Here is a 20,960-nt window from a genome sequence, read left to right as displayed (position 1 = left end):
ACCACTGCCACTACAAAAGTACTAACTACTAATACAGTAATACTACAATGACTATTTTATAGTGATAAGAAACATTGTATACTCGGTTGCATCCACAGATATATCAGGCGCCAGGCATTTATAGTATAATCTAATCACAAGATAGCGCTATGACATTCACCAGATAAACAAAAATTAAAAAAAAATTTAAATGTGTTATAACCATGAATTAAGATCTTAATTCATGGTTATAATATGTCATATTATCTAAGATCAAAATTTGTAGTAACAACAAATAATTGCTATTTTCTGTATGGTGTTCGAAGCGTACCGTTAGGTTATGATGGCACAAACGGTTAGAGATATATCTTAAATGGTAATCGGAAAAAAAAGTCCCAAAAAAAAAATATTATTCTTGTAGGTACTTGTACAGTTCTATAGTGTGTCATGCTTTGTATTTTAGTGTGTAAGTGTAATGAATAAAATGCTTGTACATATATTTGTCATCTACGATAATAAGTAATAAATAATAGAAAACATTTTTTATAATATTCTACGACTTTTTATGTATTTATATATTCATCGAGAAATTTTTTCCTTGTGTGGGACTTTTTTTTCCGCGATTCAAAAAGGTGGTTGTAATGCATCTTATCGTTCTTACTTATATATTCGGAAAGTTAAGAAAATCCTCTATACGATGGAATTAATTTCAGAGTGCAAAGGCCTTTGGACGCATATTGTATAGTAATTACTAATTAGTAAAATAATGAACACAAATACACGATGAGAATGAAGATGTACGTTAAGATAATTATTACTATTATAACGAGTCAGAATAATATATTATTGTGGGTGGTTAATTATTTTTATTTTGTTATCTACTTAACAATATTTTACTTGGTATATGGTAGCCATATTATCAAATGCATTTCCCGCGGATTTTCGCCCAGCAGCTATCACCTCAATGCCCAATATTTTTTTGTTATTAATTAATATTTTCAATTTTGTATTTTTGTTTTGTATTACGCTACTTGATACTAAGTTGATAATCAATAGTCACTTAAATACTTGATTATAATATAATAGTTGGATACTATTACTTGGTTAATCGATTGTCGGTACTTCCATATTTTCATTTCGTATATTCTTTAGTACTTTTATCTCAGGTTAGACTTACACTGTTTTCATTTCACTTGATTATTGAATACTCGATAGCAGCAATTACTATTTAGTATTTACTAAAGTAGTTACAACTACAGTCTGTGGTCTGGAGATAGCATTTGCAGTTAGACATATAAGAATATTAAGTTACTTTAACGGCACTTTACGGTTACTGCCATCATTAGCTGTGTAGCCACTATGGATTCAACATTTTCTGTGTCTAAGGTAAGTTTTTAAATTTACTTTTGTATATATAAATAAAAGATCTAGCTAATGTTAAATGTGTTTTTCTCTCACATTTTTATATAAATAATCTTTTAGCATATATTCATATTGTACCTTAAGGCATAGATTTAATATTTTTTTTATAAAAATTTATATATAATAAACTTGAATATAAAACTGAAAGCCTGGTACCTAAAATAATATTACTATTGATTTGTATTTAATCAGTTTTAGTTTATTATTTTAAATCATAGTATGATATTTGTTTAAACACTAAATTATAATAGGCTATACAAACTCATCAGGTGCAGTTCATTATAATCTCCTTACTCACCCAACTCAACTTCGATTAAAACCAGATCATCCTCACGATCATCTATGCTAATCCACCCTCGCAACATTTAAATCTTCATATTAGACAAGTGCTTCTCCCAAAGCACTCTTACATGTTAATCACTCTGTTATACTTATAGTTATTAAATTATTGTAAATATTAGTATATTGTTACATTTTTTACTTCTGTAATTTATCCCAGTTCTTAAGTAAAAATATTTATAATCTTCATGTTAATCTGTTTAAACTATTTTAAATTGTCTAAATCTCCATAGATATAGATAGCCTATGGCTAGGAATGTCTTATTTCTATTAAAAAAAGAAAATAGGCTAAAAGTTTATAATTCAATTTAAGAAAAGGCATAATTGCAAATAGTAACTTGAAGACTTTGTATTTGTTATTGTTTCAAATTTATTAAACTTCAAAACAATTAGTATTAAAAATTAGATTATATTTATCTTATAGTACCTATTGCCTATATTAAATATTAAATATCAATTGTTGATGTATAAACTAACTTAATATAAGTTTTAAATAATTTTGATTGTTACTTTTTAGGGATGTTTTGTGTTTAAAAAACCAAACAAGGAAAAGAACAATAAAAGAAAAAGTAAAAGTAAAAAACAACTGACAACCAATCAACCAGAAACTGAATTATGGCATACTACATACATTGATATTTGGAATAATGTTAAATCTAAAATTGATGTAGTTATAGTTTAATTAATTAACACATATTATTTACAAATAAAACATTAATATATATTACTTAAATGTTTTAGGATTTGAATGGATCAATATACTCTAAGTTTATTTCAGACACAGTAGATTTTATGACAACATCAAACATTACTACAAATCAAAGTATTCCAACAGCATGTTTACTTACAGGTTTAGTTTTAAAAATTAAATTAGGTATAAATATGTTTTTATGTAGTAGTATATTTTTATTTAAATAGGAGTCAATTTACCAGATCACGAATCACTATTTGGATTACTAGCAACCAATTTAGAACAATCTCAGCCGCCTGTTATTGTTGCAACATTATTTTCTGAGCACTTTTCTAGTGTTAAAAATGCAGTTATAAGTATGGTGTCACAATTATTAAATTCAAATGATGATGAATCCGATGTATACCTCTATTTATTTTTTTATATATTATGCTTATTTATAAAATATTAATTAAATAAATTGAATTTTAGTCTGATGAAGAAATGGATGAAAGCTTAAATAGTGTGGTTAAACGATCTGAATGTACTATATCTACTTTAATTGAATGGTATAGTCAGCAACCAAATGGAACTCGTATTGCAGTTCTTGTAAAAGATTATGAAATGTGTCAACAAACAGTCTTGCAAAATTTCATCTTACTTTTAAGGTTTTAGTGATATTATTCACTTATAATATTTTTGTTTATCCATAGATTAAAAAATATTATAAATACACAAAATCAAAGTAATAATTTATGGCTTATTATTTTTGCTGGGATTTGATTCTCTAGTGGAAGGAGACTAGAAGATATAGAAGATATTTACTTCCCCTTTCCAGACATCATGCTTCATTAATGAGTCAAATTCATCTTCTAATAATAAGCGATAAATAATTGCATGGGTGTTGTCGAAATATAGTGTTATTTAATCTAGGCTTATATACTATATTGTAAACATTTTTTTTTTTTTTTTGTAGTTATTATATTAAAGAAATTCCAATTGTAATGGCTATTGGTATTGCTACTTCTATATCAAACTTACACAATTCTCTTCCTCATCATGTGGTCACCAAACTTAAAGTGAAAATGTTTGTTAGTGAAGCATCTATGGTATTTTTAAACAATATTATAGATCAGGTATGACTAATAATATTTTCAATAAATTATAGCATGATTAATTTTTATTATTAATTATATATAAGTATAAACTAGATTTGTATGCTTTTACCATGTGCGTAACTAGTTTTATAAGTTAGGAGGGGCTAGATTCTTAAAAATGTTTTATAGCAAATTTACATTTTTTTTTAGTTTATTCTTTATTGTTTCTATTGGTGTTTACAACTGACTTGAATCATTATTCTGATTATTCGTTTATATAAAATATAATATTTTTTTATATTATAGGCAAAAAAAATGTAATACTAATATGTTTATAAACACATTAATTTACCCAAAAACTTTGGGGGGGGGGCTAAAGCCTACCCAAGCTCCCCCTTAGTTATGCTTATGGCTTTAACATATTTCATATGTTTAATGACTGAACATTTTTTTTTAAAATAATTTTTATTTAGGTATTTTTAAAGCCAGACTGTTCATTCTATTTGGGTGGACGTATTTTGGAATATATGACTGAAGTATTTTTATACTATAATTTTTCTATTAAACAGTTTATAGAAAGTCTTAAGGTAATATGAATAACAACTGAAATAACTTGAAAATTTACAATTTTACTTATAACAATTCTTACAGTTTTGCCTCTTTGAACATTTTTACTGTAAGCCTCTTAATTGCATATGTATTGCTCATGAATCAGCACAAGAAGCTCTATTCGATTCCTTAGATAAAAACGCACTAGAAGAAATCACAAAGCTGCGTTCAGTCGATTATAAATTAAAAATTGACAGCAATTTTAAAGTATAACGTTATGATCTTAAATAATAAATTATTCAAAACTACAATTAATTATACTAAAAATTTATTTTCAATGACAATTCCAGGAAACTTTTCTTCAGTTAATTAGAGATTTAAAAGCTTGTATCAATGATTTTCATATTGGATTAAGAGTATTACATATTTTAGTGGCAGATTTACCACATTCACCATTAGGCACTCAAGTATACAAATTTACATTTATTTATAACAATGTTTGTTATTTCTAAAATGTACATAAATGTTACATTTTTAGCTCAGAGAAATGTATTGTACTGCAATGAAAAAACACATAATTGACAATACATCTTACAAAACTTGTCTACAATTATTAAAATTTTTGTCCAAAGATGATATACTTGCGAAATTTGACAAGGTAATTAACTTACTTAATTTAGTATTATTGTTTATATTTGATATAGTATTTATAAATTTTACTTCCTCTATATTATTTAGATAATTCATGTTTTCAAGAATGTAAAAAATAATCAACGAACAGCAATTGCTTTAAAATTAGTTCAAAGTTATGTGAAACGTTTAAAAGAGTCTCATTTAAATAATTTAGTTATTGAAAACCATAAACCTAAAGATAAACCCAAAGAAAATTTTCAAGCTACATCAAGATCACAGTTTAAAAAAGTATAATTTAACATAGTTAAAAATTAATATTGTTTTATTATTATTATTATTATTATTATTATTTTATTAGATACTTATGGACAATATTAAACATGAAGATAGTCGGCCAATGACTGAGTTTGAAAAAGCACGTTCAGAAAGTTTGGATCATTTTACGGATATAATATTACGTCAATTCCTTGTACCTCCAACAACCATGCCTTTAAATGAATTGTTGATATTTGATGATTTACCATCAATTAAACGTAAAATTGTTGGAGAAGACAGAGCTGCTCAATATATAGCATTTGTTAACCCTCAACACTATTTATCCGTAAGAAATCTTAATATGTAATTTATTTGTGTGTACTCAACAAATAAATATTATGTCAACAGTGTGATTGTTGTGAATTGGAATTTACAGAACAAATATTTAAAACTATGCCAGATATATCTATTGTGTATAAATTACATTTAGAGTCAAGGTTTGACCAGATTAACATTTATGATTGGTTACAGGTAACTTAAACTTAAATGATGTAATTTAATAGTTAAGTCAATTTTAAATTATTTTTTATTACATTATTTTGACTTCACATTAGCTAAAACTTTTGAAACTCTAAAGTATTAATAATTGCTTAATACACCCTACTTTAATTGTATTATAACATTTTTATTATTTTAATCTATTTTGTTTTTATTTTTTAAAAAGTTTAATTTTATTTTAAATACTTATAAATTAATTTTTATTATTTCATTATTTGCTTTTATGTTAATTTGTCTTTAAGCCATTTTAAATAAATATATAAATAATATAACTATTAAACAGGTTTCAGTGTATTAGTAGTAAGTTATATATTATAACTTTTCAATTATTATTTCTAAAAGTATCTGTTTTTATTTTTTTTTAGAAATTTATTTCAATTGTAGGTCCAGGACAAAATGACAATGATAATGATGACGATATAGATCCAGTATTACAGTATCCTTTTAATACATTTTTTAATAATTCTCTGTATACTAGGTTTTAGTTAAATAACTTATAATGAATGGTTAAAATTGTTATAACTATTCAAGTTTATTTACTGGCTATACTCTAACATAAATTATGTTTATTTTTTGTTTCTGCTATTTCATATTTTAGATTCTAAATGGAGCAAGAAAGTATTGATTTTATAATGATGTGTGTTTTTTCTTTCTTGAGTATGTGTACACAAGATAAAATGCTTTAATTTTTAACTTTAAGGGTGGTTTTGATAGCAAATGGGATCTAATTTGTACTTTGGAGAGGTATAATTATTAACAGTTTTCAAAATAACCAAAAGAAATTTAGGAAACCAAAAAACCAGTTTTGGAACAAATCGATTTTTTTTTTATTGAACTTAAAAACTAATAACCTTACATACTTAAAATTTTCATAAAATGTTAGTATTTTCTATACATGTTATAATTTTCAAAATATTTTAACATTTTTATGAGCTTTTTATAGACATTTAAAATAATTTCTATGAATACGGATAAAAATTTTAATTAGAGGTTCTTCATAAGTTATTTATTTACTAATTAAAAAATATTGAACTTGTATAGACACAATATTTTTTTATAAGTGTTTAAAGATATAATTTTGACAAAATTTCAAAAATATACAAATTATTTTGAAATTTATTTAAATTTTTTCTTTATAACCAAGATTTAAAACTTTAATACAAAACTTCTTATTAGTTTTTTTACTTAGGTATTATGAATTTAACTATATGCAATGATATTTTCAAAATATATAGATAAATTTTAAGATATTATCTATGTATACTATGGGTCCATTAATACTGTGTTGCTGTTTGATGTTATCAGTGGCAGATCTAGTATTTTTTTTTATGGGGAGTGCTAAGGTTAAAGTCTCATATTCTGTATACTCAATTTTGAAGGGAAGACCTTTTTTTAATTCTTAAAAGTTATGTGCTTTTTAGTATGTATTGTTTTTTTGGTACCAATTTTGTTTAAAAATGTTCCCAGCCTACTGAAAATTACATGTTGTGTAGAGTTTTCCAAGAAGCAACATCCCAAAGGTAGCCAGCACACTAGCACTCCCCCTCTAGATCCGTGCTAGGTGGTGTTGACTCAAACATTAATAACAATAATATAATATGGTATAAACATATATTATCATAATAATTAAATACTAATAATATAATAAATGTCATGTTTTCAGCAAATATTAAATCAATCTACTATAATATTAATTGTAAAGTAAGTTACTTTAATAGTTATATCAACAAATGTATTATAACATATATTTGGTGATACAAGCTGACCGTCTCTGCTCAGAATCTTTTTCTTTTACAATAAGATATTATTAAATTCAAATTTAACACATCCATTACAGCAACTCTCTCAATACCTAATTTACAGCAGAGCAGTACTTTCCCATCTTATTTTGAAGTTTAAGATATATTATTTGATATTTTTTTTATTATTTTTACTTTTATACTGTATCATATTAAGAAAGATAAATGATTAGAACTTCTTTGTTTTTATGGTTCACCAATTGAGTTATAGGTTAATTATAGTATTATTAGTTTGGAACCGGGACTTGTTTGTTTTTAATAGGAAGTATTATAAAATAAATACTTGTTAATTTTATAAAAATTACTTAAGTCATTATTCTTATTTTTATTTATTTGTTTATTGTATTTACACTATTTCTTACTAAGCCTTTGAGTTCACTGTATCGGAATCTTATGTGTTATCAGTTTATACATAGTTAATATATATATATATTCTAAATATATAGTATATATTCATGACTTTTCTGTGATTCTTTGTATATCTTTTATTTTAATGTATTTAAGTATCTTGTGTATGATAGTTTTAAAGCAGTCACATTTAATATTTACAAAATTCAATGACTTCTATTTACTTTCATGACAAATATTTTCAATTCTATATTATTATTTATGTTTCAAGTTCAATTTATATAATTATAATATAATATCTTTATCTTTTATTAATTAAGTTTTCAAACAAGTATGCATTGTTTTTTAAATTAATATATTATAAATCTCTAGGTTGATAAATATTTCATAATACTTTAAAAAATAATAATTTTCCTTAAGCATTTTATGTATTAGATCTCGATTTGTGCGAGCTGTAAATGAATTGCAGCATTTGGGGTACATACGACCGTCGAAGTACAAAACAGATCATGTGCAGCGCCTTACATGTGGATCTTGCTAATGAGTAATGATTAATTTTAATTATTTATTTATCACTGGATTTTAATTTCTACTTATTTTTCTCACTTTTTACCCAAAGAAATAAAAATAATTATTTTCCTTATTTGCATTTAATATTATTTTTTTTTTAATTTGTAGTAGGTACTTATCTAATAAATATTATTTATATTCAATACAAAAAAGTCAACATTACTATTATGTTCAGAATGGGGACGCGCAAGCGGCCCTATGGAGTCTAATAATTAACCACAAGTTCCTCGATATAATCGTTTTGTTAATTATAAATTCGGCACAGATTCAGGTCATTTCCTTGTCTTATATATATACACGTATTATAGACACATATTATGAATATGTGTTTTATTGAAAGGAAGAGACAATGAGACTGTGTCATAAGTGTTGGTAATGGTACCTATGTTCTATTTTATACTTAAGAATATTGCAGCAGACACCACAAGTACCTGTAGGCTGTTCGAAATACTGCTATAAAATGAGAGTAACCTTCCGTGTTATATTAATTATCTCCAGCCAAAACTAAGCTGTTTTAAAATCAAATTCGCGAGTGTATTCCGTCACCGTAGCCAGACTGTCGGAACCCGGACTTTTATTTATAGGCAACTTTACAAGTATACTTTATTAATATGGTATAAATTTGCACACGTATAACTGACAATGCTGCAACTAAGATTTCGTCACTTTCCTCGCAGACACAGATAGAAAATGGGGGTCCTAAAATTAGTGGTTTGGAATTTGAGGTAGTGAATTCTAATATAGATATAACTCATGTATAGACATTCGCATTCGTAATAGGTACCTTACTAGTAATAAACACCCAAAATAAATTTCCTCTTCGTGTAAAGCATTAAATTCAAAAGTTTTCATTATAATATATTGTCAATAATCACAAAAATTATTTAAATGACATTTTCACGTGATCAGTTATTTTCAAATCAAAGCATTATTACTTCTTCGTCGGTGAGACTCTGGACACGCCAAAGCATACGCTAAGGAGGCCAATAAAAGAGGCATTGACCCTGTGGTTTTTGCTGTACTGCTTATTTATTAGGTATGAGGTATCACCTATATAAACACAGACTACAGAGTAATCCTTTTTGATATATAAGACATATTATAAGCTTAGATTTTTTTAAAAAACCTTGATAATTAAATACAAGATCCTTAATAAGTTGTTCTTATAATAGTTATAATAATCTAAAAATATCGAAAGTACACGATCAAAATTTGTATTGAATAATTTTAATAGCTATAGTTTGAAAATTAAACAAGATTCTTGACTAATAATTTTCAGAGCAATTTAAAAATTTCAAAAATATTTAATTGTGTATAACTTTTTTACAGGTATTTCAAATTTATTTTAAATTAATTGTATATTTAAACAGAGAAAAATACTGATTTTAGTTATTTAATTGTGATTCAAACATATTATTAGTAGGAACTAAGAACTCGAAACTTTTCCACCATTTAGGTACCTAGTATAGGCACACATACGCAAATTATTATTTTCTAATAGTATAAACAAATACACAATGCAATTTAAAAAATACTTGTATATTAATGTTAAGCTATTTATGAATACCATATCCTATTTATTTTATAAGCTATATCGGCTATACAAATATTATATGAAATAAAAGTTATTTATATTAATAAAAAGCAATGTTTGTGTGTGTAAGCGAGTTAGTGTTAGTGGAGTTCACTCAGGGATTAGTTAGCTCATGAAAAATGAATATTTGTTTGATAAGGTTGCAGATAATAAAAGTTATTATAATTAGATATAGTTTTAGACCTGCATTTTAAACTTAGTCAAAACCACCCAAATGAATGTGTCAAAAATGTGTATAGTCTACATTTATCAGAGTTTAAGACAAGGTAAATCTATTGGTGTTATTTAATTTGTCACGGGCAATGCTATGTAGCCATACAGAATCAATAGTAATTAATATCTCATATATTTACTATATAAATTCAAAAGCCCAAAACGGATAACCCTGACGGGCCTGATGCAAATTCACAGTTTTCGTTTGATTTTCATAAAAATATCAATAGATTCAAGCAAGGTTATCATAGTTTTTATCAATGATTTTATTATATTTTGTATAAAATATTATAGTTTATTATAAAATTAATAGTATGTCGCCGAACCGGTAGTGTTCGGAGAAGCACTCATTCCTAAGTGGAGTTTTTTGTTTGCAACTGCAGATATATATATATTTTTTTTATTTTATTATAAAGTTTTCTTGACAGAATTATCCAATTTATTGATAATTATTAATTAACATTTTAGCTGTTATACAATTGATAAAGCATAATTATTTACAAATTATTTACATTATGAGTATATTTAATATTTATATAATAAAAAAAAAACTGGATAAAGACATAACTATAAGAATAAAATAAATTATATAAGTAGAATTACTGATGTTGAGATAGGGCATCATGAGGATGTCCACGCTTGAGTCGTCGAAGGGTAGACTTATCACTGAGTTTAAAATATTTTGCGCTTTTTGCATTTTTAAAGTTGACTAAAGATGTTGATCATGAAATTTTGTATGTAGTCTTTAATTATTGGGAGTCTGAAGTCAGTGTGGAGTACTTCATTTTTGACAAACCAAGGCGCGTTGGATATTGTGCGTAATATTTTAGATTGGAATACTTGAATTTTATTTATGTGGTTTTTTGGCACAGTTTCCCCAGATATGGGCAGCATACAGTACTAATGGTCTTAGAATTTGTTTGAAAAGAAGTAGAGAACAGTTTTAACTTAAGGCGGTTCGACGGTTGATTAAAGGGTAAAGAATTTTAAGTCGTTGATAACCTTGTTGTAATTTCGAAGAAATGTGCGGATTCCAAGTTAATTTTATATCTAAGGTAACGCCTAGATATTTTATTGTTGTAGACCAGGATATATTGTCACCATTAAGTTCTAGAGTGGTTGGGGTTTTGGGGCGACGAAGTGTGAATAATACTGCTGTACTTTTTGAGGGGCTTAAGATAATTTTCCATTTTTTCGCCAAGCACTTTATTTTGTTTAAGTGGTTCTGTATATTTTCAGTGACAATGTTGACGTCACTGGAGATTGAATAGACAACACTATCGTCAGCGTATAAAGAAACTTTTGTGTTTGACGTAGTGGGAAAGTCCGCGATGTACAGATTAAAAAGCAGAGGAGAAATTTTGGATCCTTGTGGCACACCGGCTGTTATTTTTTTGTACCTGAGTTGGTGTCATTTATACGAACTAAATAACCGATTAGAGAGGAAGGATTTAATTATATTAAAAATTTCAGAATTGGTGTTTAATGTTTTTAATTTATTCAGTAGGCCGTCGTGCTGCAGATATAAAATCTTATTATATATTGGTATATGATGTAAACACTAAAACTCAATGGAAGATTTTACTTGGACTTTGTAAATCTATATATTATACAGACCATTGTTGTTTATTTTGATGGCTATTATATAGATATACTATATATAATATATTACAAACATATATAAAATGACTGGCAACAGTTCAAAATAAAGATAAAAGTAAAAACCTTGAAATTGAATTAGATACTTACACTTAAACAATAATCGCGAGCTGTAAGCTAAAAATATTTAAATAATACTATTGATAAGTGTTTACAATGAAAATTCATTTAAAAATGTAAATCACGGAAAAAAATCGGTGGCAGTTTCATTATAAAATTAAAGATAAGTATTCAACGTGTAGGTGCTTATTATATAGTACGTACATAGACAAAGAATTAGAAAAAAAATACCTTTTACATTTTGCCAATACATCGGAGCTGTTAAAATTAAAAAAAAATACCTATATTTTTATATTAATATTATGAATTTATAGTATGTACATTGTACATTTATAATTTATCATATTACATTCTGATATAGAAGTTATTATAATGAACAAAGGGACCATAATATGATATACCTTTTGTGTAATCATCTTTTTACATTATTTTAAAACCGTTATATCTATAATTACCTACAGCGTATTACACGATGATTTTACGTAGGTTTTTTGTATTTAATTGAACGACGAAGCTAGTAAATAATAAATTTAGTTATGGCATCTTTCAGAAAAAACACTCGAACAGGAGAAAAAGTCTGTATCGTGTTTTCTAAAAACTGATTGACCGATAACAGAAAATATCATAGTTACGGCTACCCGTTCTTTGATATACCGTACACGATGTGAACCGTCATTGAAAAATAATACCTCAAGTCGTATTCACAGCTATGTCGTCTGTCGTGTCGTGTGACTTTTATTTGTTATCGTATTCTGACTGGCCATTGTATAATTATCGTATTATTTACTAATTATGATCTATTAAAAAATGTTCAGAGTTGGGCTTAACTCAACTTTTGAACACGATCACGACATAGCTATGAACCCTATGGCTTTAAAGTAGGAAAACGGTACCTGCCGATCAAATTGGTCGCGCCGTCCGATTCTTGATTAAATAGTTTTTTACGTCACCATTCTTGAGTGCATAAAGTGTTGTGCAGTACGACGACAGCCCGGCGAAACGAGTCTTGTAATCAGTTTACACACATATTATATTTGTGAGCCTCGTTAATTCTAGTTCGACCGTCAGCTATCATCCCACAGTCAACGCATATGTGGACATTATGGAAGAATGAGGAGGTCTTTGCCCCCCCTTAAAAAAATCGAAGGTAATATGTTATACTCGTGTATAAAAAAGGGTTGCGAGGGCTTTGCCCTAGTAAGTCACTTTATATTGGATTATTATAGCCCCCTTAAAAATGCAATCAAATGTCCACCTATATGAGTCAACGGTTTTCCAACATTATAAACCAAGGGATGTACGTCAAGATAAGACGTATAGTATCAGTTATCAATGTATATTATTCACAGCTCATAAGCTCCTTGCAAGTACTATCTTGAAAAAACGTACGACCATTATTTAGAATTTATATTTTTACACTTCTTAGTGAAGTGTGTACATAGATTTGTATAAAACTATAATCCAGTTCAAATAAAACCTATATTGAAAGCCTTATTTAAGTCGATAAGTTAATAAATATGTAAATTTAAAAAAAAAAATAATCTTTAAAGTTTAAAATATTATATATGACTGATAATTCCAAAATTTATATTTTGAATTAATGGACGACTGGATGTTAAGTTTTTAGTGATAAAAAATGATACCCGATATATTATACAGACATTAATGCCTAATGTAGTATTATAGTATTACAACAATGTAACAAGCGACATTGTAATGTGGACCGTTACTATAACACGTATTGCGAATTGTCGTTTTCGAAATACATACCACGTCGTGTATAATAAACGGCTCGCCTATTTACTTATTAACATTTGCCATTTGACCCGATACATATTATTATTATTACGATTTTGCCGACATATACACTTGGCCCATTTATTTTGACCGAAATTCGAGCTCGCGTGTAATTTACTACCGCACAGTGACGTTGTTTTTGTGACAGCGGTGTCATAATTATATTACCTCGACTTTTCGCATAACTGTTGTATCTCCTGCTACGGTTACTATATGCGGCTATAAAATATGTGTGTGTTTAATGATGATAATTTATGTTTTTACGGTAACCTTAATATTGTATGATGAACCGCCATCGTAAACTACTGGTCTCTAGCACACAATATTGTGCATGTAATATAATAACTAATTTATATACTTATATTATATAATTACTATTTATTATGTTCCAACACGGCTGTATACTGGGTTATATAGTTGTATTGTTTAGTTGTGTCTACCAAAAAAAAAAAATCATCCAGTGAGTATACGAGTATATTGCCATTGCGTATATATTAATACGTCTATTATGATGTTAAATTAAATTTATGATAAGGTATTACTGTAATAACGTCATCAAGTAAAAATACGGTTCAACAATGATCAAAATAAGTAAAAGTTATTTCGTCATTTTCATTAATATAAAGTATAAAACAGGAAAATATTTAACGTATAACGATGATAAGTTTATTATGTAGGTAAAGTTAAACTTAAATATCTATTCAAATTTTTACTTTTTACCACATTTATTGGTAAAAATATCTATATGGTGTATTGGTACATGAAAAATAAAAAATGTAAAACACTAAAACAATAACTCAAAATTCTTGTTACCTACACCCTACACCCTACACCAATGGTACTCAGACTGTGCTCAATGGAGCCTCTGCGAAAGTAATCCAGGGGTTTCGTGGACACATTTGAATTAAATAAAAATAAAATAATATCTAGTATATAGTGTTTATTTAATTAATAATATCAATTAACTCGCATATTTTGTTTCGTAGTGAAAAACAAACGATATCATAAAAGATACGAGTTCATCCAAAAATAATTTTTTTTAAAACGATTCATACAAGGATCGAGTTTCAATGAAAGAACTTACGATACAAATTACATTGAGTAACTTCATCTCCGTTTCAGTAGGTACAATATAATATACTAATTTATTAATATAAAATATAAACTAACTAACTATAAACAAATGGTATAAATTATGAAAAGCTACGCATACCCAAGCTTTCCAATACTGCATCTGTGGTCGTGTAGATGGATGTTTTTTTGACCAAAAGAACTGACATTTGTAAATATATAAACATAATAATAATTATTATAGAATTATGTAGGGCAGAAGTAGTTCATTCAACATCGATATTTAAAAAAAAAGCGTTGATTCGGACCTATACCAATTTTATATAGGTATACCTACCTACTATACCTGTAATAATAACACAATACACGCATGAAATATGATCAATCGCAAAGAATCGTGTTTATATTATAATATTCTCTCGCATAAATCTGAATAGTAATCAACCACAGCGCGTAACGATACTGACTATGTAATACATCGGACGGAACGCGAGACGACATAATACTACATATTTTCCCTTCGCACCGATAACATTAACATAATTCTCATAAACTCATAATAATAATAATATTTATTTACAACCGGATGGTTTCTGATGTACAGAGTGCCGCGCGAATTGCCGCGGTCAATGGCCGCAAAAGCTCTATACAGGTTTGCCGTGACGCCCGGATCCAAGACACCGTTTTTGTAGGTATATATTATAACATACATAACTCATAAGTCATTAACTCGCGCGCAGAATCGAATAATTTTAATCTTTTTATTCTACCGTTTATGGGGAAAAGTTGGTTTCAATCATCGCCAACCTCCGCCCATAATACAACTGTCCATTGCGGAAAAATCCAAAAATGACTATCATCATCATCATTATCATCCTCGTTGATGAGCGTGGTACGGTCTGCGCAAGATCAACGACCCGTAGGTACATGTATAGACAGAATAGATACGTTTATAGAATAGTTTTCGCTTGGGGGGAAAAAAATCGTATGTTTATAAATAAAAATATAGTCGTACCTACGCAAGACGTCTGCAATAAAATTCAAAATACAGTCTGTAAATCATACGTATTTTATGTCATAATTATATAATAATTGCATTAATTTCGTCATTTTATGATGTATGTAGCAACAAAAACCTTATATTTGTCCTGGTTATTATTATTGTAAAAAAAATAAATCAGAATAGTTTAAATGGAACAATAATATTATTTAACTGTTTAAGATACTTATAAGAAACTCTTAACATTTTATATTACTAATATTTATTTTACTTTAGTAGTTTTTAGTTTATACCATTAGATCTGTGAGGTAATCTATATTATCATTTATCACTCTACTCCTCTTATATTAACTTATTATAATACATAATATATACAGAGTGTATCACAATTATCTAATATATGCAAATGTAATTTTAATGTTAAATTGTGATATTTCCATGATAAACCGTGCATGTATAAAAAAGGTTTGTTTAATATTAAATATTTAAAAAAAAGTAAATTTTACTGCTCTAGATTACGATATAAAAAATGTATAGGTTGCTAATTGCTACATAAGAAATGAGTTGAACAGTTGAGGGTCTATTATAATATTTTTTGTTAGTCCCTACTCACCTATTTTCACCTATAAGTATACCTAAATATTTACGCACCGGTAAACGTGTAAATATATTTTAATTAGATACAATAAATTATTATTAATTATTATATCTTTTAAATTTAAAGTATTAAATATTTTCAGTTTCTAATCAATAAATATAGGTAATCAATTTTCATTAAATTTGGGCGTTAGTATTAATATCAGTCTGTAGTCCAGTAATTGACAATTTTATTATTAAAGATCATTATTATATGGTTAAAAATTATTTCGTAATAATTTCCTGTTTTGTTGTTTGTGGCATTGGCAATTTCTATTGTACCGTTTTTAATGAAGAATATTTCACTGTCTTATACTTTATACAATTATAAAACCATTCTATTTTCGAAAAATGTAGGTATATTATTTTCCACATTAATTCTATAATTTTGTTTAGTAAATATTTGCTTATTAAATTTAGGTTTTATCTCAATAATATTATACAGTCAAAATATTAAAATATTTAACCCATTCATTAGCATCAATTTAATTCATATTAATAAGTAACCAACAGTATAATATAATAAAATAATAATAATAATATGACATCAATTAAAAAATAACACATAATTCAAACATGTTTGCAAAAATGCATAGCAACCCGGTTGAAAACTTTGATACGCGAAGAATAGGTGCACAAATTATACACCTATATAGTGTCCAAGTGTTTTATCCTGTTTTCAGAATAAATAATGAACTATGCTAAATTTAGAGTTGTCAACTTAAACGGCTTCAAGAGCCTACTAAAAACAAACATAATTAGAGATAACAGTTTAAAATTAATTATAAATATATTATATATTGATATATTTTATATTTAGGTGGTTTATTGTAATTATAAAAAAATAGTTTCTGATAAAATGTATTTTGAGTTTGCTATAAGTATTTCACAATCAGTTGAAAACATAATTTTTACTATACATGCGTAGTTGGTAGGTATACTTATTACCTATAAATCATTATAATACACATGACGTATGATTAAATACGTAAAACACACTTATATGATTCATGTAATTCAACGGCAAACGGCAGGTTACTGTCTCAGACGTTGTGTACAAATTAAAATCCGGTAACAGGTACATATAATAACTAATGCTTTTGTGAATTAAGTGCTGTGTCGTGCCGCCTGTGCATATATAATATTATAACACAAGCGATTTACGAAGTATTCGAAATAATATTTCTACGTCCGCTGCCCGTTCTCACATACTTGTATATCGAATTACGTATAAGTAGGTATATGATTATTTATCATGTACCTACCATCAGGTGACGACAAAATCGTTTTTATAATACTCCGAAATTCGGCAATATACCTATAGTAATGGTCGCAGACTTGCAGTCATATTAGCATTATTGGCACTATAGTAATTTTCAAAGGTATTAAAACTTACAAGTTAAGGTACTATACTTCATTTGTATGATCGCTATAATAACTAATACGACGCGTGTTAATGTTAATATAATATAATTTTTTTTTTTTTTTTTAAATAAGTATATCACGCGAGATAGTTTAATATGAAATTAAATTATCTTAAGTGTAATATAACTGATATATCGTCGTATCGATGTATGAAACTGTTAAGTTAGTCGATTAACTATCTTTAATAATTTTTTATTTCGTTTATTTGTTATAAAAGTAAAATTCTCGATTCTCCCGACAAAGGTATTGAGGTCAATAACCCCGGGATTCCGATTGGCAACTCTATACAACAAACAACAGTGTTTGAATAGTTTATGCGTTGTTTCTTGAAAAGTCGTTTTTCCATTAAAATAACCTAACCGCTTTATTATTTACCATTTGCGGATAATACGAAAACGGAGCTGGTAATCATAAACAGTGTGCCAAAATATGAAATGGTTAAATGAAAAAATAAATATACCTATATAAACAAGTTTTTATTCATTTAATTCGTATACCACATTTAAGTTTATTGCTATAATACCTATTACTAGCGTTACTTAAATAAATTATTTTCCTAAAATATTTGATGAATTTATTAGAATCGTTCTTTACACCATGCATTGCGATAAAAGTTTTTTTTAATGGCATGCTGTGTATATAATATATACTAATATTAAAATATAATTTATATAATAGCTGATATAAATATTGTTTGTAAACGGAGACATAATCTATGAGAGGAAAGTATTTTTCTATCCAGTCCATTTCTATGGTAATTGTTCCAAGCGGGACACCCCCGAAAAATATTAAAGAATACAAATTGTATTTGGACTTAATAGAATGTATTTTTTTATCTAGTTCTCAAGTTTTAGTCAGCTTTTCTGAAAAATATACCTATACGTATATAAATATTTAAATTTAATTTATTTTGTGATTACCATACACAGAAATTCAGATATGTTTGGTAATATTCTATTTTATTCAACTAGAAAACGGATTTGATAGTACTCAAAACAATAACAATTAATATGCATTATGCAAGTAAATATTTTAAAGTATTTTACATTAAAAAGATTTTATATTTGACATATTTAATTCAAAAATGCTCCATAGTCAAAGCTAGGGTCTTAATTGGCCAAACGTATCAAATGGTGCAAAGGATAATTATATAATCATATTTACTTAAAACCCGAAACAGTTAAAATCGTACTATTATATAAATGTTATATTCGCCACAGTTGAGCCACTTATACTTGTTGTTTAAACTGGGTACAGGACAAGTAAAAATGCTTCGCTATGTTTTTAATTTGCACAAATATAGATTCAATCGTCACAAGAATATTTGCATAATTTATGTTTGCTAATATGTATTGAATTATATAACTCTATGTTTTTATTTGTATTTTTCGTGAAAAATTATTGGAAATTAATTGAAAGACAAATTATTTTATGTTAGGTTGTAAAAGTATTTTCATTATAATGAAATGTCGGTCTTGTATTTAATATTAAATAATTAATAATTATATTATACTATATGTGTTTATGCGTAAAAATCTTATACCTATATAACTATAGTTATATAAGTAGGTATTTATATTATTATGTCTGTTTAGTAATCAAAATCGAATTATCTAATTGTGTTATTAAATTGTCAATAGAGCCATTATAGTATTAAAGGCGAAATACTAATTGTAAAAACCTTAACTACTATAATTTGACCCACATTTATTTTCATAATAGATACATACATCTTGTTTATCACTTTGAGTTTAAAACGGTATTATATTATTACTATCGGAAATAATCTGTAGTCACTACGAGGACATACAATCGGTTTGTAACGATAATCTAACGGACGCGTCCTAATTAAACCGTTAAATTGTGTCTATACTTTCCAGAAGTGTTGGATACGGATTTTTTCTGAATCTGACATCCACTGTGTTCTCCGCAGTAACTAGTGAAGTGATGACTAACTACCTTATTTTATACACATATATCACGTACATTGCTTATATAATTTGTTTATTTACTTATATAATTTACACCCAACAAAAATGTTGCGCATAAATAGATTTTTTTTTTATTATATATGTAAATTATTTATATACCCCTTGCATGTAGGTATATATATATATATATTATATATTTAATATTTATACATAGATATACGTAAACTTTTTTATATTTATGTATAGCAAAGATGTGCAACTCGAAAAAGAAAAGGTTTTGCATTATTAGTCATAATTTATTAAATAGCACTAAATAATATATCCCGAGTCTTTCGGATAATTCATATCTATGTTTCACGATAAACGATAAATATCATATCAGTTTTATAAATATAATAAAATAAAATCTAATAAAGTAATTGGAACATGTAACAGGGCCAGTTAAAAAAGGTTCACGGGCCGCAAGTTGCCCATCCCTGCTCTATACAATTATATAATTGTATATTATGTAGATTACGTTATGATTATATACTTTGTAGTTTCGATGATTTGTGAAATAAAATATTTATAACATTAAATAAAAATCAAGGGTACACACATACCTACGCTCATTTATCAAAGGATGTAGTGGGCAAATGCAGTCAATACCTATATATTTTAATGGATAGTATGAAATATGAAATTTCTATACTATTGTAATCTTGAGTGATGAGTGTGGTTCTATTTATAATCATTTTTATAGGTGATATGATACATGTAGGTACCAATAAATATAGTGTAATATTATAATGCTAAAATCATTACAATGTAATTTGTAATATACTAATAGTGTGTAACCTAATCATAATGAATAGCGAGAATGTTTTCTTTCTTAGATAAAGTTATAATATTATGGCTATCACAGTTTCACCGAATTATTTTATATTTTTTAAATTTAGTATAGAACGTCTTTTAAAATATTATTAACATATCTCGCTCATTGTGAGCTAGTCACTATTTATTTGACCATTCAAGTATACAAGTGATAATTATTTTTGGCAGATAAATAAAAATACCGAATATAATACACAATATACAGGGTGATTAATGCAAGATATTCATTATTTCAGAAAACATTGAAATTCTTGAAAATATTATTTTTATTTAATTTTTAGCGAGTATTAAAGAATATCTTTGGAAAAAATAATATTTTTACTATTTGTATTGATATCATTTAAACTATAGATGAGCGCATTAGTGAACCATCATCTTACAGAGGTACTCTACCTCTAAACCACTTAGTCCATCTAAACTTTAAATAATTATAAGAATTCACAAGCTACTCGTTTAAACGTTGAGTTAAATTTTTATATATT

At 26.7% G+C, this 20,960-nt stretch overlaps 1 protein-coding gene across 2 annotated transcripts; it reads left to right on the top strand.

The window, feature by feature from the left end:
* Nucleotides 1–1,338: 1,338 nt before the first annotated feature.
* LOC113555539 (origin recognition complex subunit 3) lies at nt 1,339–11,327 on the top strand. 2 transcript variants are annotated; one of them, XM_026966538.1, is made up of 16 exons: nt 1,339–1,365; nt 2,258–2,407; nt 2,482–2,590; nt 2,659–2,831; nt 2,903–3,078; nt 3,387–3,546; nt 3,981–4,094; nt 4,159–4,323; nt 4,407–4,523; nt 4,595–4,714; nt 4,795–4,977; nt 5,048–5,290; nt 5,353–5,475; nt 5,868–5,938; nt 8,085–8,193; nt 11,266–11,327. In XM_026966538.1, exons 1-15 carry the CDS (start codon nt 1,339–1,341, stop codon nt 8,188–8,190), a joined length of 2,037 nt encoding a protein of 678 aa, XP_026822339.1. In that variant the 3' UTR covers nt 8,191–8,193; nt 11,266–11,327. The 2 variants fall into 2 exon arrangements, with proteins under 2 accessions (XP_026822339.1, XP_026819456.1); XM_026963655.1 differs by lacking the exon at nt 11,266–11,327 and having other exon boundaries at nt 8,085–8,318.
* The last annotated feature ends 9,633 nt before the right edge of the window (nt 11,328–20,960 follow it).

The sequence above is a fragment of the Rhopalosiphum maidis genome, chromosome 1 (assembly GCF_003676215.2).
Source record: "Rhopalosiphum maidis isolate BTI-1 chromosome 1, ASM367621v3, whole genome shotgun sequence".
NCBI lineage: Eukaryota > Metazoa > Arthropoda > Insecta > Hemiptera > Aphididae > Rhopalosiphum > Rhopalosiphum maidis.
The sequence above is the reverse complement of the archived record's forward strand: the minus strand, read 5'-3'. Positions and strand labels throughout refer to the sequence as shown.